This window comes from Stegostoma tigrinum, chromosome 6 (assembly GCF_030684315.1).
Source record: "Stegostoma tigrinum isolate sSteTig4 chromosome 6, sSteTig4.hap1, whole genome shotgun sequence".
In the NCBI taxonomy this organism is placed as follows: Eukaryota; Metazoa; Chordata; class Chondrichthyes; order Orectolobiformes; family Stegostomatidae; genus Stegostoma; species Stegostoma tigrinum.
Genome location: NC_081359.1, coordinates 107,682,247 through 107,709,622, shown reverse-complemented (window position 1 = coordinate 107,709,622; position 27,376 = coordinate 107,682,247). Strand labels below are relative to the sequence as shown.

At 41.5% G+C, this 27,376-nt stretch overlaps 1 protein-coding gene across 3 annotated transcripts in view; it reads left to right on the top strand.

The window, feature by feature from the left end:
• Nucleotides 1-27,376, top strand: part of uvrag (UV radiation resistance associated gene) — a 334,866-nt gene that overhangs the window by 145,391 nt on the left and 162,099 nt on the right. For all 3 annotated transcript variants that reach the window (XM_059646839.1, XM_048533001.2, XM_048533000.2), the window contains 3 exons: nucleotides 4,921-5,005; nucleotides 19,401-19,488; nucleotides 20,791-20,851. In XM_059646839.1, the coding sequence (XP_059502822.1) occupies nucleotides 4,921-5,005; nucleotides 19,401-19,488; nucleotides 20,791-20,851 (234 nt within the window). The remainder of the gene's footprint in view (nucleotides 1-4,920; nucleotides 5,006-19,400; nucleotides 19,489-20,790; nucleotides 20,852-27,376) is intronic.

Below are 27,376 nucleotides of genomic sequence, written 5' to 3'. Positions count from 1 at the left end.
TGTTTTTGCCCAATTGATGTTGACCTCACAATTTTCATGCAAATGGGCTTGGTATTTTGGATGGCCAGTCAATAGTCTGTCTTATTGAAGAGCAGCAATATTATGTATCAATAGGGAGAGAGTGCAGGTGAAGTGTAGCAGTAAAAACTGCATTTTTTTTTTCTTGGCCCTTCCATTTCTCTTCATGTAGTTTTGTCAACCCTATTTCTAGGCTTTCTACACTGCGAATGAGCATTCTGTGAGGACCCCTTTTTCTTTCAAGGTTGTTCGTGTTGTGTTATGACCTAGCACAGTTACATTTCATTTGTACACCATACGCCTGTTTTACCCAATGCTGGAATTCTGTTAATTACTTAGCACCAGGCATCAGAGCCTTCAAGCCAAGCTAGGTAAGAGTGCCAATGCATGGTTTAGAAGTGCACTGTTTTTCATGTGCATCTTGTGTACCACAAGGCTGTGGCATTTCTTTCCAAATAAGTTATCCCTTAACGAAGCAGAGTGTTAAATCAACTTCACGTAGGATATTCAGACAAAAGGGAATCCAAGCTGTAGAAAACTTTAAGGAAGATGACTAAAAGTTGGATTTGAAGTGATCATTTTTGCAAAGTTCCTTGAAGGAAGGGAAGTTATCGGAGGAGCAAGGAAATGAAGACTTAGGTTAAGAATTCTGGAAATAGCTGAAAATATGTCCCTGGTGGTTAGGTTGAGTGGAGGAAAAATGGCTGTCAAACAGGCTTGACTTGGAAAAATTCAGTTCTGAGCTGTTTGCGTCGAGAAAATTGTGAAAATGGTAAGGCTTTGAAAGAATTTAGGTGGAGACTTAAAATTTTAATTTTGAGGTTTTGGGCACTAGAAACCTATGAGAATGGAGTGAATGATGAGCAGGATAGTTTTTCGGTAGCAGTGTGATTTGAGCTGAAATTTGTGGGATGTGGATAATGCAAGGCCACTGGAGAGCCTTGGAGCAGTCAAATCCAGGAGTAATGGTTAGGAAAGCTTGGGCGAATACTTCAGCATCGGACAAAAATAAGGCTGGCTATGTTATGAAGGGAGGAGGTTTTGCTGACTGAACTGATAGAGAGTTGGAAACTGAGTGAGCAGTTAAGTTAAACCTGATTATTGTAGCTAGTGAAGAAAATAGAGTACCATTCGCCCAAGACAGTGGCATGGAGAGTTTTCCCTGAAATAAATTTGTGTAAAAGCAATTAAGTTGGGCTGCATCCATGAGGATTCCCAGTCCCTGTGGAGTTGATAATTGCAGTAATTCTCCTTTGTATTTTATAGCCAGAAGCTGTGGCGGTATGTTTCTTCACATGGTGTGCATCTTTGATCACCATACGAGACTTTTTTTGGCTTAATCAGAACATTTTCAGTTATGTACTCCAGATCAGCAATAGAAAGTTTTGAAATATTTAATCTTTTATTTATAGAATGGCCTTCGACAGCCAAAACACAGTTGTTACTGGGTCAGTAAGCCAGTGACAGTCCCAAGAACATCACTTCAAATCCTGCCATGACAGATGGAAAATCTGCGTTTTGTTGATATTTTTAAAAAAAACAGCCAGGACTAACAAAAGATGCTATCACCAAGTATGTTGTGTATTGGCCTACCGTGCATTCCGATATAGTTCATTCACTTGAAGAAGGAAACTTGTTGTTTTGTACTATCTTGTCTGTGGCTATAAACCCATGCCAAAACAGTCTCTTGACTGAGTTCTGAAGTCGTTGAGCAAACAACTCCAAAAAATGTAGAACAGCACGAATTCAATTAGAACTACCAGTACCTATGACTAAAACAGGGAATTAGGCAATAATACCATTTTGGTGAGTGATGCTTCTGTCATGCGAATGAACTTTTAAAAGTTCAAAGTCGAAGATGTTGAGAAGGTTGAGTCTCTCATTTCTTGGCAACGTCCTTGTCACAGGGGAGTCCATGGGCTAGTGTTATCGCTGGACTGTTAATCCAGAAACCCGGATAATGTTCTGGAGACCTGGTTCGAATCCTGTCATGACAGATGGTAGAACTTGAATTCTGTGAAATGTCAGGAATTAAGGATCTAATGATGACGGTAAATCCATGGTCGATTGTTGGAAAAAAAAACCCACCTGGTTCACTGTCCTTTTTAGGGATGGAAACTACCATCCTGACCTGGTCTGGCCTCATGTGAGTCCCACAGCAATGTTATTGACTCTCAACTGCCCTCTGGGCAGTTAGGGATGGGTAATAAATGCTGTATAGCCAGCAAAATCCCTCATCCTGCGAAGGAATAAAGAAAAAGTAAGTGTACATCCATGGAGTAGTGCTGAATTCATTCCTGTAAATCGCAACCATTTCTTCATAAAGTCTTAGATATTTGAACTGGGTTCCTTTGAAATTAATACAAGTCACATCACTTTACTTGGGTCTTGCAGGGATTTGTCATTGCATAATTCTACAGCGTTCCTTGTGATTCTGAACAAGTATTTGACAAGTACACAGCTGTGACCAGAATTATGTCCTTTTAAATGAAATGTGCGTTTTTGTGGCACCAAGACCAGAGCAAGATCTTAGAAACTCTACATCCTTGAACTTGTTCTTTAGGTAGAAGTCGTAAATTTATTATGTTTGTGTTTTTTTAAAAAAAATCCACTCGCTATCTTGACTCCCGTCCCATCCTCCTCCCAACCTATGCCAATTCTTAATGCTTGAACATTGGATTGAAGATTCCAAATGAAATGAAGAACTCAATGTTGGGCAGTGACACTTCAGTAATAGTCTGTTGCCTGAAGTTGCTCGCAGGAGTGATGGGTTTTTACTGCATGGATAAGAAGTTCCATTTTAGCAGTGTGGACTCATCACATCACAAACCCCGTGCAAGTCAGATTTCTTATGGCATATGTGTAATGTGTTTTCATAAAAATGAAAAGAAATTGATTCCTATTTGACAAGATGCCAGTTGGGTAGTTTGCCTGCAAAAACAAGTACTTGGTAGACTTGTTGCTGACAACTTGCCGAAAAGTCTTTTTGAGATGAAGCTAAAAGCCAAATGATCATAAGAATTACAGTCAGAGGCTTGTGAATCATGGGAATTTGGCTATGGTTTGTTAGTCAATAAGTGTATTCAAGTTCAAGACCACCAGATTTTTTTTTGACGCATTTGTATCTCTATGGATGTAGGGTGAGGAATGAAAAGTGGAGTTCCAGTTGAAAATGATCTATAGTCTTAAATGACAAAGATAGCTTGAGGGACTGATGACTCTTTTTCTGATGTTGCTTTTCACGTACTCAATGTAACCAAGAGATTACTTTACTTTAGTGGGATTTTGTTATGCTCAAAACTGGCTGTCACATTAGCTTGCCTGAAGGGCTAACTTTGAATAGTTTATTGGCTGTGAAGTACTTTGAATTGCCCTGGTTGCAGTAGACACCCACTTGGAGCGGTGGTTCTAAATTGTTGCAGTCCTAGTCAAGCTGTTGCTTCTGTTCTCCGTCCAATCTGCCTCTGGCTTGTTGCTATCTGACCACTTCCTCCCTTGGCAAAAGGTTCTGCTGTTAGTACATGTTCATTTCCTGAAGCCCGATCCACCGAGGGAACTTATCATTACTCTATTTGCCAATCCATTGATCTTGCTGCTTGTCTATAATGTTGAATATTCCTGTGCCTTTCCTTTGTTTCCCTGAAATGGTGCCATCCTTGATTCACTGGACTATTTTAGTAAATATGTTAGCGTAGCCCTAGTGACGGTGATGCGCTCGAGCCCTTAATGTGCTCACTGATTGTGGAAAGCTTAAATCAGATGTGCCTATGGATGAAGAACAAGAAGTGATTATCTGCAACTGGCTTCTTTACCACACCCTTGGTTTTGGCCCTATTGCTCTTGAAGGCATTGCCTGTTGCTGTGATTCGTATAACTTGTCCAAGTGATTTGTTCTCGATATCCGGGTCCGGAGCAGGAGTTTTGTCTGGCATGTTAACAGTGAGAAACACAATAGTGACACTAACCTCCTTTGCCACCTTTTTACTGGGAGTCATGATCGGGGAATGACGTTTTTTTTGTTTTTTTTCGTCCCCCAGTCTAGTTCTTGAATCATAAAAAAATCAGTTCATTGAATATTCAATCTTTGATCTTTTTGTGTGTAGTGACCTGTTTTTAGCCAAAGCAATAAATGGTCTAATCTTGGCTTTGGACAGTAGCTGTTTATCACAAGGCCAAATGAGCATTGTGATTATGTTTCTGAGAGATCTTTGTCTATGAAATAAGTCTAAAGCTATTTCCTCTATGGAGCTTTAATATAAAATGTTATCTGCTTGTGTAACATATCTGTCTTGAGCATTTGCTTTTCTGTACACAGTTGAGTAATTCCCTCCTGCGATCTACGGGATGGAGAATTGAGATCTACTACTTTAATTAGATCTGTGGGATGGAGAATTGAGATCTACTACTTTAATTAGATCTATGACCTTGCCCAACAACAATGTTGAGTTGGCCTTGTTATTTCAGCGTTAGTTAACTGGCTTCCTTAATTTGTTCAGTTGATGCACCATTTACTTGAAGCCAATTACGTGAATGACTTGAATTTTTATTTAATTTCAACTTGGAAAATAATTCCACCCTGTCAGAAATGACAAATTGCATTTCTGTGCATGACATGCTGAGGAAATTACGTGTATGTAAATAGTGAGTGACTGCATGTAACCTGAAGTTGGAATAAATGCTGAAAAAACTGATTCCTGAGGCACAAATGGTTACTAATTTTTCTATGTTTTTAAAAAAGGCCTTCATTTTCTTTATGCTGATCCTTGTCATCTTAACTATAATTTGATTTTAAAAAGAAGCTATTAGAGATTTAAACTATTCTTGCAAAACCAAGCAGGTTTTAAGTATATGTTACAAATGAGGCCTGAAAAGTTGGTACTTTTTATTGCTTCCTCCTCCTAGAGAAAGTATTCTGGAGTAAACGCCATCGCTTACAAGTGGAGGATTCGTCCCTCAATGAAGAAAGGAAAGGGTGCATCGCTAAAAGGTAAACACGTCGTGAAAAATTTAGTCTGATTTATTGCCATTTCATGTTTGTTTTGATTATCTTGTGTGATGAATGTTGTGTTGGTAATTTGCAGTGAGACACTAACCAGGGCGATTGATCTTTCCTTCTGCTACCTGTCTCAAGATTTCAAATGCTGGTGCAGGAATTCTGCTGCAATTAAAACTAATTAATCCAATCTAAATACGCAAAGTTAGAAAAATATGAATCATTTATTTTTCTTGGTGTTTGTGAGCTCCAGGTGCCAAGCTCTTTGTATTTTTGAACAAGTTTGCATATTTTCAATGTTATCTCATCTTGTGCAAAGAGACTCTTTAAGATGCTTTCTAAATGGAGAATTTTCCTGGCATATGAAATAGATTAAGTGAATTGGATTGGCGAGGGAAGAAACTGGAAAACATGAAACTTCGGCTGTCATTCCACTTCTGATCTTATTCTGTTATGGCATAACTTCATACGTCACTGAGTTGTTTGCAGTAGTAATAATCGACCATTTTCATGTTTGTGTTTAGGAATGTATTTTCTGACTCCTATCCTCTGAGAACAGACATTTTACTTGAGAATCCTAGCTCTATGCTCAGTTCAATGTCAAACAGTAAAAGTAGTGCTGAGGGTTTGCTTTTCATGAGTGCAAGTGGTTGCTGTGGCTGTTATGCGAATGAACTGTAAGGAAAAGATGCCTAATTCCACAGATCTCGTCGTTGGGATGCATACAATTCATTGTTTCAGTTGGTTTGTAATTTTCCCAAGATTTTGTGCTGATTTTTGTGTGAATTCCAAGTTCTTGCCAGTGTTCGATTGATGGTTTGATTTTTTTCATGGATACCATACAAGCTGAAGTAGGAAATTTAGTCGATTTATTTTAGGCAGAAACGTCTGCTCTACAGCTTGTCATTCTTTCACCACCTTCCTATTGCCATTGAGAGATTGGATGTTACAGGTGTGGCTTTTGAGACAGCAGTCAAGTGCTTCAAGTGTTCCTTGTCTCGACCCCTTTCGTCTTTTAATTGATTACTTTATTCTCGCAACTCTTGCTGTGGTCCCCACTTAGTTACTACTTTGCTCTCTAGCTTTCTTCTAAACCTTCTGTAAGAACAATGGCATGCATAGACTGACTATGTTTATCAAAACGCCAGACAAACCCTTAACTCTTCACCTTAACTCGTAATCAAAGGGCTGTCTGGATTTACCACCTAGTCTATGCCCAGGAGAGAATTTGGCTCGTTTAACTGTCCTGCGTCAACCAGTTCAGATTACGTTCACGTTTACACTGTCAACCTCCCACCAGGATCCATGTAAACAACAGAAGAAATTATTCCATTGCTAGTTATCAATCATAAAGTAAAGCCATGTATTACCATTGGCCACACTTAAGCTTCAATAATGTGTGTTAATAATTAGACAGAAGGGGAATTGACAAAGTTCCAAAGTCAGCTCAGTTATGTTGCCATTCAGTTGTGACTGTTCGATTTAACAATTTACAATTGAAATGTGATGTAAATCAGTACCGTCAATTTGAGGATTAAACTCCTGAAATAACTAACAAGAAATCTGCATGAGACAGTCGCTCTGTTGAACAACAGCCTTGTTCGTAAATTCATAACTTATGACATGTCCTCTGCCTTTTTTGCCGGGGGGAGACTTGTAGTTTTTCCTTTTCCTGGGAAGATAGGAACATAAACAAATGAAGTATGTGCAAGATTGGGCCACCTCTGCCATTTAGTAAGTTCATGATCTTACCCCACATTTGGCCTACTCATGATTTAACCTTTCACTACCGTGTCTATCAGGGACTCGAATACTGTTAAGGCAGTAGTAGCTAAGGACTCAACTGTCCACTGTTTTGTGAGGAATACTTCCCTAAAACAGTGGCTCTGAGGTGGGAGTGGGGAGGAAATCAACTCCTTGACTCTGACATAAATGGGTGAGCCCATATTTTGAAATAGTGACCCAGGAACAGAGTAGATGTTTAAGCTCAAAGTTGTTCTGGATAGTCTGCTGTTGGTCACATCATTTGAAGTTAAAAAGACAGTCTTCATGATAGGAGAATGGGTGTAGGATTTGGGAATTAGAAACAAGTCATTTTATTGAGCCAATAAAAATTCTCTTCCAAGTAGAGACTGACTGGAGTATATTGCTCCCTCCAACAGGCTATTGGAAAAACAACATGCTAGTGGATTCATCTTCTGGATTTGGATAATCCTGGCTTATGTTTTACTTGCTTTGATCTCTGGGAAATGCTTCCCAAAGTGCTATACTTGGCAATAGCTGCATTTGGCTGGTGGAGATTTATCATCTTAATACCTGTATTTGCTGCAGCTATAACGCAAAGAATGTGCTGGTAATCAATCTCCAATATTCCACCAGTTATAACAGAGAAAGTGTTAATTGAATCACAAAATGGCTAATTGTTTCTCTTTTACTGCTATTCTGAATAAGGGACATTCAACATATTTGAAAAAAAATTGTTGATTACAACCATCACCTCTGTTTTTAAAAAAAAGGCACTTGTAGAAGATAAAAATTGCTTGCTGAGTTTTTGTAAGAAAAGGAAAACACACCTCTGGGTTTCCTGTCAATGAAACTGAATCCTGACAACTGTAGACTGAATGCAGGATCTTCGGTTTACCTAAGAGGTGTAGGGCTGGATGAACACAGCAGGCCAAGCAGCAACTGCTGCTGAAATCCAGACACGGTGTGTCCAGATTCTCAACCCTGCTGCTCCATTATGATTATGGTTAGTCACATCATTGTAACCTTGGCTTCACTTGCCTGCCGTTCTCTGGAACTCTTCAACCGATTTTACTAATTTAACATTTGCCCATCTCTTCAACTTTTCTCAAGTCCTAGCATCCACTGCATTTAGGGTAGTGCAGGTACACAGTTGTCCTCCACCTCCGCCGTATCTGCTCCCAGGATGAGGCATTCCACTCCCGCACACCCCAGATGTCCAAGTTCTTCAGGGACCGCAACTTTCCCCCCTCGCAGTGGTCGAGAACGCCCTTGACACTGTCTCCCGCAACACATCCCTCACACCCCGCCACAACCGCCCAAAGAGGATCCCCCTTGTTCTCACACACCACCCCACCAACCTCTGGATACAACGCATCATCCTCCGACACTTCCGCCATCTACAATCTGACCCCACCACCCAAGAAGTTTTTCCATCCCCACCCTTGTCTGCCTTCCAGACAGACCACGCTCTCCGTGACTCCCTTGTTCGCTCCACACTGCCCTCCAACCCCACCACACCCAACACCTTCCCCTGCAACCGCAGGGAATGCTGCACTTGCCCCCACACCACCTCCCTCACCCCTATCCCAGGCCCCAAGATGACTTTCCATATTAAGCAGAGGTTCACCTGCACATCTGCCAATGTGGTATACTGTATCCATTGTACCCGGTGTGGCTTCCTCTACATTGGGGAAACCAAGTGGAGGCTTGGGGACCACTTTGCAGAACACCTCCGCTTGGTTCGCAGTAAACAACTGCACCTCCCCAGTGCAGTCGCGAACCATTTTAACTCCCCCTCCCATTCTTCAGATGACATGTCCATCCTGGGCCTCCTGCAGTGCCACAAGGATGCCACCCGAAGGTTGCAGGAACAGCAATTCATATTCCGCTTGGAAACCCTGCAGCCCAATGGTATCAATGTGGACGTCACCAGCTTCAAAATCTCCCCTCCCCCCACTGCATCCCACAACCAGCCCAGCCTGTCTCTGCCTCCGTAACCTGTTCTTCCTCTCACCCATCCCTTCCTCCCACCTCAAGCCGCACCTCCATTTCCTACCTACTAACCTCATCCACCTCCTTGACCTGTCCATCTTCCCCGGACTGACCTATCCCCTCCCTACCTCCCCACCTATACTCTCCTCTCCACCTATCTTCTTTTCTCTCCATCTTCGGTCCGCGTCCCCCTCTCTCCCTATTTATTCCAGAACCCTCTCCCCATCCCCCTCTCTGAAGGGTCTAGGCCCGAAACGTCAGCTTTTGTGCTCCTGAGATGCTGCTTGGCCTGCTGCGTTCATCCAGCTTCACACTTTGTTATCTTGGCTTCTCCACTATCTGCAGTTCCCATTATCTCTGATATCTTTTGCACTGTGTTGGGCTCTTCTGTCATCAAAGATAGGGATATTGGTGAAACTCCCTCCTCCAGTGAGATGCTTAATTGTTCAGCACCGTTCATGATTAAATATTGCAAGATTGCCGAGCTTAGATCTGATCCGTTAGTTGTGATTGCTTAACTCTGTCTTCCACTTGCTGCTTTTGCTGTTTGGTGTATAAGTAGCCCTGTTTGGTAGCTTCACCAGTTTCATACCTCATCTTCAGGTATGCTTGGTGCTGCTTCTGGCATGCACTCACTCTTGTACCAGGGTTGATCCCCTGGCTTTATGGTGATGGTTGAGTGGGAGTTACGCCAGGCCATGAGGTTACCAATTGTATTGGAGTAGAATTCTGCTGCTGTTGATGCCCCACAGTGCTTTGTGGATGCCCAGTCTTGAGTAGCTTGATCTGTGCAAAGTCTGTCCCATGTGATAGTGCCACACATCATGATAGAAATTGTTCTCAATGTGAAGGTGGAACTTAATCTCCATAATGACACTGTGATGGTCACACTTAATGATACTGTCATGGTCAGATGCAACTGCAGCTGCCAGATTAGTAAGGATCAGGTCAGGTATGTGTTTCCCTCTTGATTCCCTCACCACCTGCTGCAGACCCAGTCTAACAGCTATGTCCTTCAGGACCTGACTCTCTCGATCAGTAAAACTGCTGCCAAGCCACTCTTGGTGGTGGACATTGAAGTCTACCACCCAGAGTACTTTCTGTGCCCATGCATTCCTCAGTGCTTCCTCCAAGTGTTGCTTAATATTGAGGAGTACTGATTATCAGCTGAGAGAAGACCGTATGTGTTGATCAGCGGGAGGTTTCCTTGGCCTTCTTCAACCTGTTGCCATGAGACTTAATAGGATCCAGACCCCATATTGAGGACTCCTAGAGCAACCCCCCCCCCCCCCCCCCCCCCCCAACAACGCACAGAGTTCAGTGTTGGGGCCACAGCTGTTGACCTTATATGTTAACCTTATATATTAATGATCTGGATGAAGGGACTGGGGGCAATCTGGCGAAGTTTGCTGATGATACAAAGATAGGTGGTCAGCCAGGTAGTACTGAGGAGGTGGGAAAGCTGCGTAAAGATTTAGACAGTTTAGGAGAGTGGTCCAGGAAATGGCTGATGAAATTCAATGTGAGTAAATGTGAGGTTTTGCACTTTGGAAAAAAGAATACAGGCATGGACTATTTTCTAAATGGTGAGAAAATTAGTGAAGCAGAAGTACAAAGGGATCTGGGAGTGTTGGTCCAGGACTCTCTAAAGGTTAACTTGCAGGTAGAGTCTGTGATTAAGAAAGCGAATGTAATGTTGTCGTTTATCTCAAGAGGGTTGGAATATAAAAGCAGCGATGTGCTCCTGAGACTTTATAAAGCTCTAGTTAGGCCCCATTTAGAATATAGGCCGCATTTAAAATACTGTGTCCAATTTTGGGCCCCCCACCTCAGGAAGGACATACTAGCCCTGGAGCGTGTCCAGCGGAGATTCTCACGGATGATCCCTGGAATGGTAGGTTTCACGTATGATGAACGGCTAAGGATCCTGGAATTGTACTCCTTACAGTTTAGAAGGTTGAGGGGAGATCTAATAGAAACTTACAAGATAATGTATGGTTTAGAAGGGGTGAACGCTAGGAAGTTGTTTCCGTTAGGCGGGGAGACTAGGACCCGTGGGCACAGACTTAAAATTAGAGGGAGTCAATTCAAAACTGAAATGAGATGACATTTCTTCAGCCAGTGTGTAGTGGGCTTGTGGAATTCATTGCTGCAGAGTGCAGTGGAGGCCGGGACGTTGGATGCCTTCAAGGCAGAGATCGACAAATTCTTGATCTCAGAAGGAATCAAGGGCTATGGGGAGACTGCAGGGAAGTGGAGTTGAAATGCCCATCAGCTATGATTTAAATGGCAGAGTGGACCTGATGGGCCGAATGGCCTTGCTTCCACTCCTAGGTCTTATGGTCATTGTATACCACTGTTGGGCCTGTCCTCCCAATGGGACAGGACGTATCCAGGAATGGTCATGGTGGTCCCTGATACACAGCCATACTCATGTACTTATAGACAATGTGTCAGGCTGTTGCTTAACTAATCTGTGAGACACCTCTCCCAATCTTGGCACTAAAGCCCCAGATGTTAATGAAGAGGACTTTGCAGCGTCAGCAAGACTGTTTCTGCTGTTGTCTTTTTCCTGTGCCTAGGTCGATTCCAGGTGATCTGTCTGGTTTTGTTTCTTTGTGACTTTGCAGTGATTGGCTCAGCTGAGTTGCTTGCTGGGTCCTTTCAGAGAGCAGTTGAGTGTCAACCAGATGGCTGTGGATCTGGAGTCACTTATGCCGGACTAGATGAGGATGGCAGCTTTCTTTCCCTGGAGAACATGAGTGAACCAGATGGGCTTTTCTGACAAATGAGCAGTGATTTCATGGTGATCAGTAGATCCAAGCTCTCTTTATTTAAATTATTGAATTCAAATTCCACCACAGCAGATTCCCAGAACATGAACTGGGTTTCTGGATTAATAGTCTGGTGATAATACCACTTGGCCATCCCGTACCAATTCGTCTTTTGTTCATTGCAACTTAATCTCACACTTATTTGTAGTCTTGTCTGTGAACCTGGTTACAATACCCCCATTCCTGCATCCAGATCGTGGATATCAATTGTAAACACTTGGGGTCTGAGTTTCAAACTTCGTGACACCCCATTAGTTAGATCTTGCTGACCCAGAAAGACCTGTTTATCCTGACTTGCTGATTGTGATGGTTAGATAATTTTCTAACCAAACTAATCTATTACCCCTAACTCCACATGATCATACCTTGTGTTTTAAAGTTTGAGAAGATTTGTAGCTTGGGTTGTGGATGAGGTTGTAGACATGTTCGCCTGGCTGGTGGGATTGATTGCAAGCATTTTGTCAACCTGCTAGGTAACATGAATGTGCTTCCAGTGAAGCATCGGTGTTCTGTCCTCCTTAGTATTTATATACTTTATTTGGGGGTGTTTGGTACCGCTTCTGGTTCTGTTTACTTGAGGTTTGTGCACAGTGTCTAATTCAAAGTGTTTAGATTAGAATACCAGGACTCCAGGAATTTCCTGGCATGTTTGTTCGGCCTATGTAATTACGTCTTATTACACACACAAAATGATGGACACACATTTGACTGGAACAATACATCCGTGATCGCACAAGCCCAGCAGAGACGCACTAGTGAGCTCCTGGAGGCCTGGTATTCCAACCGGAATTCCATCAACAAACTCATCGAATTGGACCTTGTGTAGAAACCATTGAGAAACAGAACCGGATGTGGCTGTGACCACACCAGTGAACTGAAGCTTAAAATAACAAGCAGGACTGAACAATGACACTTCACTGGAGACACACTGATGTTGTTAGCTGACAGCGATGAAATGTTTGCAGCCAAACCCACCAGCTCGGTGAGCATGTCTACAATCTCATACCTTGTGTTTACAATGAAAACCAGGTTGATTCAGGTGCTTGCTAAGTGGTCACTGTTAAGCTTCTGAGGTGGTCAGAAATACTGATATTAGGAAACATTTGAACAGTTCTCAGGAATTGTACTGAGAGAAGCAAGACTTGTACTGTCTGGTGCGTCTTCCTTACTAACTGAAGTCTAGAAAATTGACAACCAAGTACACAGAGGTAGTAGGCAACCATTAGCACGAGGCCCCTTCTAGCCCTTTCAAACCAAGGTTTTTCAGTATTGAAGGCGATAAAACCAATCTTTTTTTTGAAGAGTTTCTTCATGTCACTTGACTCTGCTGTAAATAACAAGTAGCTAACAGCCCACATTAAAGTGTGATTTTGTTCCATGGCAAAACGCTAAATCCAGAAACTGTCCCATCAGTTCAATCTCTTGCAGCTTTTCACACGGTCCTTAATTCTAAGAGTTAAGATCAGGTGAGGAGAGTTAGAATGATCCTCCTCTTGTCCCTTTTGGCTGTTTTTTTAAAAAAAAACCAATGCATTTGTCAGTTCAGTGACTGGCTAATCGTTAAACAGATTTCCTTTTTTGTTTAAAATGAAAATATTTTATGTTGTACTTTCCCTCACCCAAGTGAAAATAATAATTTTCCCCATTGCACCCTTGGTTTGTCCACCCCGCCACCCACCATCTTACTGAGGAATGGATAAAATAATGTCCAAAGTTACAGTTTGTGCTTTAGACTAACTTGATGGTCCTTGAGGATAGGTGTTGAGATTAAAGATGTGCGTAGAATAATTATTTGTTAGGAGTCAGCAGCTGCTGAGTTAATTACTTCAAATGATCAAAATCAGCAGGCAGGGCTTATAAGTTGACTGCGTGGAATTGGACAGAGGGGGAAGAGAGAGATCCCAAGTAGAATCTGCCTCTCTCTTGGTGTTTCATATGCAAATACTGGCTTTTAGAGAAAACACAGATGTTTAAGATAGTGTTAGCTGGCTTCCCACTTGACCACCTCTCTCCAGCTCAACAGTTAGCCCAAAGATACTGGCTGTACAGTGGATTTCAGATGTATGCAAGTCACTCTTTCTCCCCAGAGACTGTGTCTACCCCACAGATGTTTCATCAGTGGAACAGTTACTGTCTTGTGGAATATGTCTCAGAATAATGCTTTTTTTAATCAAAGGAAGTTGGATTTGAGCTAGTGGAATGAGAGTGCAAAGGTGAAAGAATTCGACCCTGATAAGATTCATAGAATCTCTACAGTGTGGAAGCAGAACTTTTTGCCCCACTGAGTACACACCCTCTGTACAGCATTGTACCCAGACCCACTCTATCCCTGCATTTTACATGGCTAATTCACCTAGCCTGCACATTTGGACTGGGAGGAAACCCACGCAGACATGAGGAGAAAGTGTGAAATCCACCCACGGTCACCGGACGGTGGAATCAAACCCGGGTCCCTGGTGCTGTGAGGCAGCCGTGCTAACCATTGAGCTACAGTATCAAATGGTAATTGTGAGGTGGTGCATTTTGGAAGACAAGGGAATATGGTCTGAATAGCAAGGATCCTGGGAAGCTTCTCCATAGATACTTGAAGGCAGCAGGATAGGCTTTTGGGGTAATTTAGAAGGCCTGTGGGCCACTGGGCTGCTTCATTCATGGCATAGATTGAGAGGTGGGGAGATTAAGATGCAGTTGTAGAGGACTTGAGTAAGGCCACAGCTTGAGTACTGTATGTAGTTCTGGTCACTGCATGACGGGAAGGATGTGATTGCATTAGAAGGGGTGCAGAGGTGATTCACCAAGATGCTGTCTGGGATTGAGTAACTCCTCTCTGAAGAGATGGCTGATAGGCTCATGTTCCTTATTTTGAGCAGAGAAGGCAGTGAGGAGTCTTCATTGAGGTATGGAAGATTGAGCAGTACTGACAAGTTGCGTAGAAAGCAGCTGTTCCTGTGGTTGAAGAGCCAACAGCAAAGGGGCCTAAATTTAAGTTGAGAGGCAAGACGTTTTAAAGTACTTCTGAGGGAAATGCTTTTCACCCATAGGGTGTCTGCTTGATAGGATATTTAAGACTGGAAACCTCAAGCCTTTTTAAAAAGTACTTTGACCATTTGAATTGTTATAATCTAATCCAACGGCCCAAATGTGGAAAAGTAGGACGAGTGTAGATTAAGGCTATTTTTTGTTTTGTCAGTGCAGACTCATTGGGCCAAAGGGTCTCTCCTGTCCCTCCTATCTAAGAATGTTAGGGCAGAATGGCAGACAAGACTGTGTGCAGCAGATGAAGCTTAGAAAAGATCAACTGTGTAAATCTTAAATCCTAATTTTAATAAACTAGGACCCTATTTAATTACCTGATGAATTAGTGTTAGAACAGAACAGTTTATGCCCTCTGAAATATTTCTTGAGCGGTATAGTTGGAAGCTGGTTTAGATTCTTAGCATGTGCCTACCTGTTAACTACCATTTCCTAAACGTTGAAAGGCTTTGAGTCTAGTTTCTAAGTTCTAGGATTTTTGAAGTGGTACTCGGTGTTTATCCTTTAAAAGCATGGTGTGTAGCATTAGCTGAAGTTGTATCCTGTGCTAACAACTGCAGAGTGGTCGGTTCCAGTCTTGTCAAGTTATGATTGTTATGGGCCCTTATTCAGTGCCATGTATTTTGGCAGTATGTGGAGATTAAATTAGATGCAATAGGCCATTTTAACCTGTCAGTTGCAAGGGCCTTGTCTCTTTGCAAAGGTGAGCAGAGAGGTAGAGTTACTCAGTAGAGTATGAATGATGTGTTTGTGTAGCTTAGGACAGCACCATCTGCAAAGACAACCGAAATGATGAAATGTTTTCTGCAGCTGCAGTTCTCAGCTGAACAAGTTTTTGCAAATAGTGTGAACGTTGATGATGTTCTACTGATTTCTAACCTGCATTTTTATGCCTGGCGATATCTTCTGTAGAGCTTGGCTTCTAAATTGGGTCGAGACTTTCCTTTAAGCCTCTGAATTCGCCTCTCTCTTCAAGAGGCTCCTAAAATCTTGCTGCTTTGATTTAACCATATGGTCACCTGCTTTAAATTTTTTTTAGTCCTCAAATAGGATGACCAATTATCCTAGGGTGAGGTGGTGGGTGAGATCCAAAGTTTGATTTGGCAACAATATTCTCTGATCTGAGCAGAAATAAGTGTGTGCAGTTATCTCCCCTCCCCTTCTGCCCTTGTCTCAGGGCCTCATTTCTGAAGTGTTTTTTATTGTTGACTGTCTCCAATTGAAATTAAAGTGGCTTTGAGCTCTTGTCTTGAACCTAAGCAGCCCATCTAGTGTGTATATGTTACAGGGCCTGGAACTGTTAACAGTACTGTTGTAGCTATTGTGATTGAATGATGACATGGCACAAAACCTGAATGAGTTGGTGTTCCCATGCATTCACTGCCCTTGTCCTCCTTGATGGTCAAAGCTGTGAATTTGGAAAGTGCTGTTGATGGAAGCTAGGTGAATTTGATTTGATTTTATTGCAGTCCCATATGCCTAAGTAGAGTAAAAAGTTCTGTTTTACGAACAGTACAGGCAGATAGGCTGTTCAGACGCAGTGAGGTGTAAAAGGTCACAGCTGCACAGGATTGAGGTCAATGTTAGATTTAAATCAGAGAGGCTGATTCAGCAGTCTAATAGTAGGGAAAAAGCCATTTGTGAACCTGTTGGTGCACGTTCAAGCTTCCATACTTGGTGGAAGTAGTTGGAGGAAAGCATCTTTGTGGGCAACCTTTCTACTGCAACAGGAAATGCATGTGAAGCCCATGAATGGGAGGTTGGATTCTGTCATGTTCTGGCCTTGCCCAAAACTTTTTGTAGTTTCTAACGGCCCTGGGCAGAGCAGTTATCATACCAAGCTGTTGGGCGCTCAGATCGCTTTCTGTGGTGCATCGGTGCAAAATGGTCCTTTATGCATATATGCCAGATTTCCTCAGACTCCTGCAAATTTTTGCACTGGACTTGTGTATACACTGTAGATAATGCTGCCAGTGTGCATCTGCTATGAATGGAGAGTCAGTCAGGTTCTCTGCTTTTGTCCTGGATTTTGAGTTTAATGAATCTCCTGAGGCTACATTTCTTCAAGCACTTAGAGTATTCTATTACACTGCTAATCTGGACTTTGTAGGGTTGGTTCTTTTGAGGGGTCGGGAGGTGAGTTACTTTCTGTTGACTTACTAACCTCTCACTTGGATTGTACCCATGGTATTTATATGGCTGATCCAGTTCACTTTTTGGCCATTGCTTAGCCATAGGATGACAGTGGAGGAACTATCCTTGGCAATACCATTGAATGTCTCCTTGTGATTCAGTTTCAAATTTCATTTGATCATTTGCTTTCCTAATGACTCTTAAAATGGCCTGAGTGCTATGTTAATAGGATCTTAAGATGTAGGAACAGAAGTTGGCTATTTGGTTGATTTTAAGTCTGCTCTATCATTCCATGAGATCATGGCTGATCTGGTAACCTTCAACTCCATTTTCCTCCTCCTTTTCCCATAACCCTTGATTCCCATATCGATTAAAAATCTGTTCATCTCAACCTTGAATATACTTAATGGCCCAGCCATGACTACACTGCAATGAAGAGTCTCATTAGTCCAATACCCTCTAATGGAAGAAATTCATCATCATCTCTGTCTTAAATGTACAGCCCCTTATTCTGAGATTACCTCCCCCCTCATCTTAGACTGTGTCTCAAGGAAAAGCAGCACCTTTTCATCTACCCTAGCAAGCCTGTTAAGAATCTTGTGCTTCAATAATCTCAGCCCGCCTTCTAAGCTCCAACATGACAAGCCCAGTCTACTACTACTCTTCATAAAATTCCACCATACCAGGATCAACCTAGCGAACCTTCATTGTCTGCCTCCAATCCCAGTATACCTTCCTTTAGGTAAGGGGCCCAAAACTGTATACAGTATACCAGCTTTGGTCTCATTTAGTGCCTTCTGTGGTTTTAACAAGATTATTTTTACACCTTCTTCCCTTTGAAATAAAGGCTTATTTGTCTTCCCTATTACCTGCTGATATTTTATGCTATCTTTTTGTGACTGATGTGTTCTGATCTCCAAATCCACCCTGCCCTCTGCAGCCTTTATTTAAGTATGTTCTGTCAAATGCAAGTTGCTGTAGAGCACTTAAGGGATTGTTTACCACAAAGAAGCTAAGCAAGGCGGTGGCTTCTATGCCATGGAAGGATCAATGCAATTGATGAGCAAAGATGTAGGTATGTTAAGTGAGTGGGCAATGAGATGGCAGATGGAGTATAATGAATGAAAGTGCGAAGCTTTCACATGGAAAGAACAAAAAGATGGAATATTTTCGACTTGGGTCACACTTGCAAGGGAAATTAAGTCAGCATGCAGAACAGCCAGCAATTTGGAAGTTAACTGTACAAGGGGATTGGAGTACAGGAAGAAACAAGTCTTCAGATTAAGATAATGAAGTGTGAAGCTGGATGAACACAGCAGGCCAAGCAGCATCTCAGGAGCACAAAAGCTGATGTTTCGGGCCTAGACCCTCCTTCAGAGAGGGGGATGGGGTGAGGGTTCTGGAATAAATAGAGAGGGGGATTACAAGAGTTGCAGTAGGAGAGAGATTCCCTGAGGTTGGTCTGGAGGGAGGAGGGTAACTTCTTCATGTTAGGCATCCCTGGAAGAGGCTTCGCAGTGAGATTAAAATTGTATCAGTGATAATGGGAACTGCAGATGCTGGAGAATCCAAGATAATAAAGTGTGAAGCTTTGAGTACTCTGTGGTTTTGACCTCCACGTTTCCCAAAGCACGTATACTGACGTTGGAGATCGTATTGTGCAGGTTTGCACGAAGGGCCCACTAGAATGTGGGAGTAGTCTTAGAATGAGATAATCAGTAACTTGGGTCTGTGTTGTCTAGAGTTTAGAAGAATGAGGTACAACCTCAGAATCATACAAAACTGAGGAGCTGAAAGATGGTTGTCATTTGTTGAGGAATTTAAAATACAAGTGGTGCTTGGATAAGGTACTGATTACTTAAGACTGGGATGAGAAATGACTTCACTGAGAGTTGTGAATCTTTGGAATCCTCTACCCCAAAGGGTTGTGGATGCTGTATTGTTGAATAACTTTAAGACTGGAGTAGAAAGAATTTTGGTGTCTGAGGAAATTGGAGTATGAGAAAATAGAGTTGAAACCCAAGTTGAGCCATGATCATGTTAAATGGCAGAGCAAGCTTGATGGACTGTATGATTTAAGCCAGCTTTTTATTTCTTGTCATCTTGTAATGAAGTGAAAACACCCAATGGTGAATGCACCACTGCAACGTTATCTTTTTCCTGTGACCCAGCCAAGTGGAACTCTTAGCTATGCAAAAAGCAGCAGCCACTTTTATGTTGGTTTTGTCATAATGCTGACAATTTCCAAAAGCCATGCTCTCCAACAGCTGGTAGTTCTGCCCTAGTAACCTTGCTGGATTCAGTATAGTTGGTGATTGAGATCCTGCTAAGATGCAAGGAATTGGTCATGAAGACCACAACTTGCACTGTTGTGGATGTGCTGCATTGAATGTTTAGTAGCAATTTATCATGACCAAGTTCTTTGTCCCATCTGATGAGATGATTTTTCAACAGCTGTTCTAGAAAAGCCATTCACCTGTTTATTGCCTTTTGCAATTGCTGAGGATGACTGTTTGTGCTCAGAGATAATTCTGAAGCACCGTCTCCTGTTATGGTGTCAAGAACCAGTTTGTTTAAATAAGATTCTCTCAATTCACTGCTGTTAAGTTGTTTGCAAGTACTGTTAAGTAACACACTGCTTTATTTCACAGAGAGCACTTCCTGAAGACTAATGCACAATTGAACATTCGGCGTCGACAACTGTTGTCGGAACTGTCTTACATTTACCCTATTGAAGTGGTAAGGTTACTGCGCTGCTTTTTTCCTATATCTTTCATTTCCCATGTCAGGTGTGGGGTGGCAAATGAACATCTCAATCACCAGTAAATTGTCAGCAGTCTGGGTTAACTACTACGTGGGCCCTAAAAGAATTCATCCTATGGCTTTAAAATAAATAGTAAGTGACAGTTACTGCATTGACTTTAATTTTCCAAAATACTCTTGATTCAGGGAGGATCTCATTAGATTGGAAGGCAGACAATGTAACTTGATTGAAAAATAGAGAGAGACAGAAAGCAGGTGAAATAAGATAAAGGGTGCTATTCAGCCGTACACTGATATTGTAGAAGTCCTATTCATTGGAGAGTGGACATGACTCGCTAAACTAGCATTTAGTGTCCAGAGGGCTGTTACTTGTCACCCACATTGCTGTGGGCAGAGATAATGGGAACTGCAGATGCTGGAGAATCCAAGATAACAAAGTGTGAAGCTGGACAAACACAGCAGGCCAAGCAGCATCTCAGGAGCACAAAAGCTGACGTTTTGGGCCTAGACCCTTCATCAGAGCATTGCTGTGGGTATTGATTCATATGTAGATCAAGTAAAACCGGACGTGAATCAACAGCTTGTACGGTATGGTTGTCAGTAGTCTCGCTCTTTTATTTCAGATTTCGTTGAATGAAATTTCACTGCTATGGTGGGAATTGATCCCATGTCTTCCTGATTGAATGGTGGCTTGGAGTTCTGGATTACTCAGCAAGAGATATTACCACTAGGCCACCATCGCCCTCTTGGATTGTCAATGAACCCCTTGCTCCTTGACCCTCTCCATTTGAAGTCTTTTTTTCGTCCCTGTCCCCATCATTTAATTATGAGATGGACAGCTCCGTTAAGTTTTTTTTCGAAATGGTTCTGAACTGCTTACAGAAGCTTTTTAAAACCAAATCCAAATGTCTGAATTTGGCAGTATGAATAAACACCTTGGAGCAAGCTAGTTGTAAATTTAGGAGCAAAAACCAAGTTACTGGAAAAGCTTGGCAGGCCTGGCAGCATCTGTGAAGGAGAAAACCATTAACATTTTGGGTTGCTGACTCTTCCTTGCAACTGATGGCTGGGAAAACATCAGTGTATACATCAGTTCTTTTGGTTTTTATGTAGTATTTAACTCCCTACCACATCTTTTCCAGGTGTGCACAGTTCTTTGGGTTTTTATTTAGCTGTAAATTTAGATTGGTGACTGGCTTGAAGTTTAAATTCCTATTGTGCACAGCATTGTCAGAAACAGCACCAGTTGTAAAGTGGTTCCATTTTTGTCTTTTACAGAATGATCAGAAGGATTATTTTATGTGTGGAGTCAAACTACCAAATTCAGAAGATTTTCAAGGTATCAAAATCCACTTATTTTTGAAGACTTTGTTACTTTACCTCTTGAATAGATTCACCTACGTATAGATGAGTGTCTGATTTACCAAGTAAAATAATTGTGACCATACTACTGTAGAAAGATCAGATTTTCCGAAGTATTCTCTGAGCTGGTTTTTGGAATGTGGTGGTTGTATATAAAACACTCAAGAGCAGAAACACCTACTTTAGCTAAACATTTATATGGACTTTTACTGTGCTCGTTAGTCTCGTTGAATTGCCCTCTCTATATTTTGATGACTGTTAATGGCATGATTTGTCACCGTTATATATGCATAGGAATGTAAGAAAAGGAGTAGACCATTCAGCCTCTTGAGACTATTCTATGATTCATTGAGGACATGGTTGATCTGAGGCCTATCCCCCATGCCTACCTTTGGCCCATATCCCTCGATACTTTTTTGCTTAACGTTAAATCCGAGAATTTTTTTTGTGATAACTGATCTAGCATCAACTACCATTTGTGGGAGCGAGTTGCAAAATTCTACTACCCTTTTATGTGTAAAAGTCCTTCCTGACATGTTTCCTGAACAATCTGGCCTTTAATTTTAAGACTATGCCCTATAGCTCTCAAATCTCTAATGGGTGTAAATAGTTTACCTATCCTATGTTCTCCTGTTCATACCTTGAAGACTTCAATTAGATCACCCCTTAAACTTCAAAATTCTAGAGAAGACCAGCCTAACTTACGTAATGCCTCCTCCTAACTTAACACTTAAAGTCCAGATATCACTTTATAAGCCTGCGTTTGCACTGTGTATATAACCTTTCTAAGGTGTGGGGCCCAGATCTATTGTCAGCAGTCCAATTGGTGTCTAATTAGGGCTTTGTGTAGCTGCAGCACAGGTTGAGTGTCTTTGTACTCCAGTCCTTTGGATATACCAACATTCCATTAACCACCTTGACTGTTTGTACACTTGCTTTGTAACATTTTAAAGAGCTCTGCACTCGCAAGTCTCTTCAGGCATCGACTGTATTTACCTTTCATACAGCCTAGAAAGTACCCTATCTATCCTTTTTCGGTTAAAGATGGAGTTTAGTTTCCACCATATCTGTGCCAATCATAGAAATTTGTAGGTTACTGAATTACACAAATGAGCAGATGGCCCAGGTGGGTCACAAACATGCAACCACCAGAGCCCTGGCTGGCAGTCTGCCGCAAAGTAGATTACCTTGGCCAACAGCGGTAGATCATTGTTGTGTCTTCCTATAGAAACAAAAACATACGGAATTGTCTTTAAATTTGTGCTAAAAATACAAATGGGTAAAATTGTTTCTTTGTCGTAGACTAGGATTGTGAAGCACTTGACAAACTAATCTCCATGCCATTTGCCAGATTATAAAAGTGTGAAAATGGGCATTCATTGCAACCCCAATGATTTGAGTGGTAAAGTTCCATGTGCTTCAATCTGGAGTTCCTTGAATTAAATTTGGCAGTACGCTTTATATAATAAATTACATTTTATTATGTACATGATGCAGTCTGGAAAAACGGACAGCCTTCAGTGCACCACATTCTTATGAAAATATGCTTCCTGCAACTTCCAGTGAGTCAGCATCCCTGATGTTTCCCTGTACAACACACTTCCCCATTTTGTTGTCTGTGCTAGTCAGTGTCAGCAGCAGACTTTGTGAAATAAGCTACTTGAGTGGAATGTAGGGTTCTTAATTTAGTTCAGAGTGACAGAAACTACTGCATCTCTGGAATTGAACGCTTATATGATTTGATACTAGCAGAATGGTCTCTGAGTGTTTTGTTAATCGTAACTTTGAGACTTATTTTTTAGAATTATATACATGGGCTGTTTTGCTAATAAAGATGCATAAGTGAAGTCTATCTGATGTTACTCCCTTAAGATGTTTGTAACTTGATGTGTTGGTTTTATTGCCCAAGCAAAATTTGAACTGCTTAGTTCAGTTATTCTTTGGTTCAGTGCCCTCATTTAGCATTGCTCTGATTTTAATTCATTTAGACGTGGAAAAGTTTTGAATTGTACAGACACAAAGATCATCAAGTAATTACCTGTCAAACATAACTATCAAAAAATACTTTGCCACCAAGTTGCACACCTAAACTATCTTGGGCCAACAAATGCACCCCCACCCAGACCCATCTTCCTCTCCTATCCCTGTAATCCTGCATTTCCCGTAATCCTGCATTTCCCATGGCTAGCACATCTAATTTAGACATTCCCAAACACTATGGGTAATTTACCCCATGGCCAATCCATCTAACCTGCACATCTTTGGATTGTGGGGTGACACCGGAGCACCTGGTGGAAACCCATGCATGCATGGAGAATGTGCAGACTCCACATGCGGTTGCCTGAGGGTGGGCCCCTGGTGCTGTTAGGCAGCAGTGCTAGACACTGTGCTCCCCATGTAGTATTTCTGCTGCTGGTCCTCATTGCTCTAAAACCATCCTACTTTACCAACGCTGATTTGAGGAGAAAAATCGTTTATACTTAGATTTTGTGATATGTTGTACTCTCGAAGGCTGAAAGGCTGTATGTTCTACCTGCAGCCGAGTTCATGCTTGCAAATTTTCTTGATTATTTGCAACCACCAAAGAAAGAACATTGCCATCCTGTCTACCTTGATTCAAATGAAGGTCCCAGAAGTGAAAGGGCTTTTGTTTTGATACAAGAAAAAGTGTGTAGAACATGGCTTGAATATACTATCCTGATGTTGCTCTCCAGTGACATTGTGAATGGAAATGTTAGGCTTGTGGGAAAAGGAGTCCTTAGAAATTGCCTGCTTCCATTCGGTTTCTAATCAGTAGTTCAACACAAGGGGGCAACTGAGCCATACAGTTGCGTACGCAATCTCAATCTAACAGCTGTTCAGGGTTACAGGCATTTGTCTGTTGTAATAGGGGAACATATGCCTGATTTCAAAACCGGTTTTCTTCTTAGGTCATGTGTCGTTAATTGTATCTTTGACCAAAGATATTTGTGTAATGGATTCTGAAAAATTAATGATTTTAGAAAATTTGTGGCACTTTGAATTGTAGTTTCATGCCATAGGTATAATTTATAAAAATATATACAACAGTATTTAATACTAAATATATATTTGGTGTAAACCTGCTATGGTTGCATTATGGTCTTCAATTGTCTGGAAGAACCTAAGAACATGATATAGGAATATACGAATTAGGAGCAGGAGAAGGCAGTTCAGCCTTTTGAACCCACGGAGTAATTTAACATGATTATGGCTGGTCTTATCCTGGTCTCAACTTCATTTTCCTGCCTGCTCTCCAAAGCCACTTAGTCTGTTTTTTATCAGAAACACATCTACTTTCTTGAATTTGTTGATTGATTCTGTTTCCACTGCACACTCTGGCAGTAAGATTCACAGTCCTCTGACAGAAGTAGTTTCTCCTCATTTCGGTTTTGAACGTACCTCCTTTTTCTCTGTATCTGTGCCCTCTTGTTTGAGAATGTCCTCAAGGGGGAACACGTATCCAACATCCACCTTTTCAATCCCCTTTAGCATTTTATATACCTCAGTCAGATTTCACCACCTCTTTCTGAACTCCAAGTACAAGCCCAAGCCATTCAACCACTCTTTGTATGACAGCTGTCTCATTCCAGGAATGAATGTGATGAACCTCCTCTGGACTGCCTCTCGTGCCACCGCATCCATCCTCGAGTAACTGGACACAGTATTCCAAATGTGGTCTCACCAGTACCACCTTGAATTGTAACAACATTTCTTTACGTTTATAATTCTTTTGCAAAAAATGCCAGGATTCTGTATGCCTTTCCTATTATAGGCTACCCCTGTATACCCACTTTCTACAATTCGTGCACAAAGACACCCAGATTTCTCTATACTGACTCACTTTGAATCTGCTTGCCATTTAAATAACAAGTTACCTTTCTTTTGTTTTTATTAGCCAGAATAGACAACCTCTCTTAATACATTAAGGACGTCGGCCAGATTCTGGCCCATTCTCCTACCCTATAAATATCCATCTGTAAATGCTGTTTCCTCATCATTGCCTGCTTTCCCATCTATTTTAGTATCATCTGCAAACATTTTGTTATGTTATAATCTGCTTTTGATTGCAGATCATCTATGTAAGATTGTACTTGTTGAAGTCTGAGAACTGAACTCTGCGCCACCCCACTAGTTACAATTTGTCATCCAGAAAAGGACATGTTTACCCTGACCCTTTGTTTTCCATCAGTCAGCCAATCCTCTACGGAAGTCCCTCCCCTTAGCATCCTGGGATTTAACCTTCTGGATCATTCTTTTTATGTGGCACCTTGTCAAATACGAATGTATTGTCAAATGTGAAAGTCTTGATAGACCACATCTACCGCATTCCCATTGTTTACTTTTGCTTACCTCCTCAAAGAAATCTAACAAGTTTTACAAGCATGATTTGCCCTTCAGAAAACCACCCTGACACTGGTGAATTGAGCTTTGTTTTTTCACTTTGACATTTTACTCCTGAATCCAGCAACATGTCTGTGCTTCTCCCCCCCCCACCCCAACCGCCGGTCTGTAGTTGCCTATTTTCTGTCTACCTCCTGTTTTTGACTATGGGTGCCATGTTAGTATGTTTCTAATCCACTGGCACCTTGTACAGAATGCTGTCTGTGTTGCCACCTTCTTTAACAGCTAAGGCGCAGGCCATGGGAGTTTGTCTGCCTTTAATTAGTTCACTTAATGCCTTCCAGCCTCAGTAATTTCAAAGTTCCTCTGTAGCAGTTGCAGTTTTTGGCACTCACTATTATTATCTTCCACTGTGAAAACAGACAAAGTATTTGTTTAGTACCTTTGTCATTTGAGTTTTCCCATTATTACCTTGCCATTTTTGTCCTGTAAAGGGCCACCATTTACTTTGACTATTGTCTTCCTTTTCATTTACTTAGAGAGGCTTTTGGAATCAGTGCTTGTTTTCTGTTAGTATCCTTTCGTAGTTCACCTTCCCTCATTTGATTTTTTTTTGGTTATCCTTTGACATTTAAAGTTCTCCCATTCCTCCAGAGTGCGTATTTTGCAGATATGTCTTTGTTATCCTTGTCTTAGTTGTTTAAGCCCCCAAGGTGTGATTTTTCACTTTTTAAAACAATTCCTCTTCCTCTCTCCGGAATATACTTTAATTGTGCAGTATTTACAAGCTCCCTAAGTATTTGCCACTGATCTTGAACCGTCCTGCTCTTTAATATATTTGCCAAGTTCACTTGGGCCAGCTCCTTTCCTGGACTTGTATAATTACCTTTGCCTAATGCTAAAACTTGTATGCGACTCGGTCTTCTTTTTTCAATGTGAATTTGAAACTGTTGTGTATTGTGGTCACTCCTTCCAAGAGAATCCTTAACTACAAGATAATTTATCAATCTTTTCTGGTTACACAATGCCAAATCTAAAGTAGCCAGTTCCCTGTTTCGCTCCATGGCGGTGCTTCATATACTCTGAGCTTTTCTTGAAGCCTACTCTTGCCAAGATGCTTATTCCAATCAGTATGCATGCTCAAATAACCCATAATTACCTTTGTACCTTTCTCAAGTCGTCATTTCCTGCTATATAACATGCTCTACTTCAGAAGAACTTTTTTGGGGGCGTGTAATTGACGACCCCTATAAAAGGGTTTCACCTCTTGCTTTTTATTTCCACCCAGACTGACTGAACATTTTGGTTCCTGGTGCCAGTATCATTTTTTATACTGCCTTGATATCACCCTTTAAAGAACAAAGCAATTCCACCTCCTATTGTACCTTGTCAATCCTTTTGGAATACTGAGTGTCCTTGGACATTTAACACTGTCCTGATCTTACTGTAACAGTGTTTCAGTAATCCCCACCAGGTTGTACCCATTTATGAGTGCTGTCAGCTCTGCAACTTCATTCAAATACTGCCTGCGTTTAGGTACAAGGTTTTTAAATAAATTCTACTGGTTTGAAAGGTGTCTTTGACTAAAATCTGAATTAAATGATCACAGGAAAACTTCGCAGTGTGCGCCAAGTTTGACCTTGGAAAAACTTCCCCTTAACCACTAAATTCAGGAAAACAAAAAAAATTATGACACAGGTTAGTTCAGCACGTTGTGTCTTCATCAGTTGTGAAAGAGCCCAAATATAGATGATGTTGCCTCACCTGTACCAGCAGTTTCTTAGTGCCAGTAGAAAATATCGGGGGGAGCTTTCTTTTTTCCATCCAGTGGCAATATTCAACCGTATTTCAGCTTTCATATGTCCCTGTTGGTAACCGTAACTTTTCTGAACTTTGCTAGACCACTTCTCCGTTCTTAAACAATTCAGAAAAAAAATTCTGTGAATTGATCTCTTGGAGGATGTGAAAGCTGCAGGAAAAGCTACTTGGACTGAAAATCTTCGATATGGAAGAAATGCAAGTTGAGAGCAGGGTTTAGTTACAGGTAACTGGGTCAGCACAAGGAAAGGGTCTGATTACTTGGAGTAGACTAGAAAGGTGTGCAAAGAACCAAATTATTGTAATGAGAAACTTCGAGTTT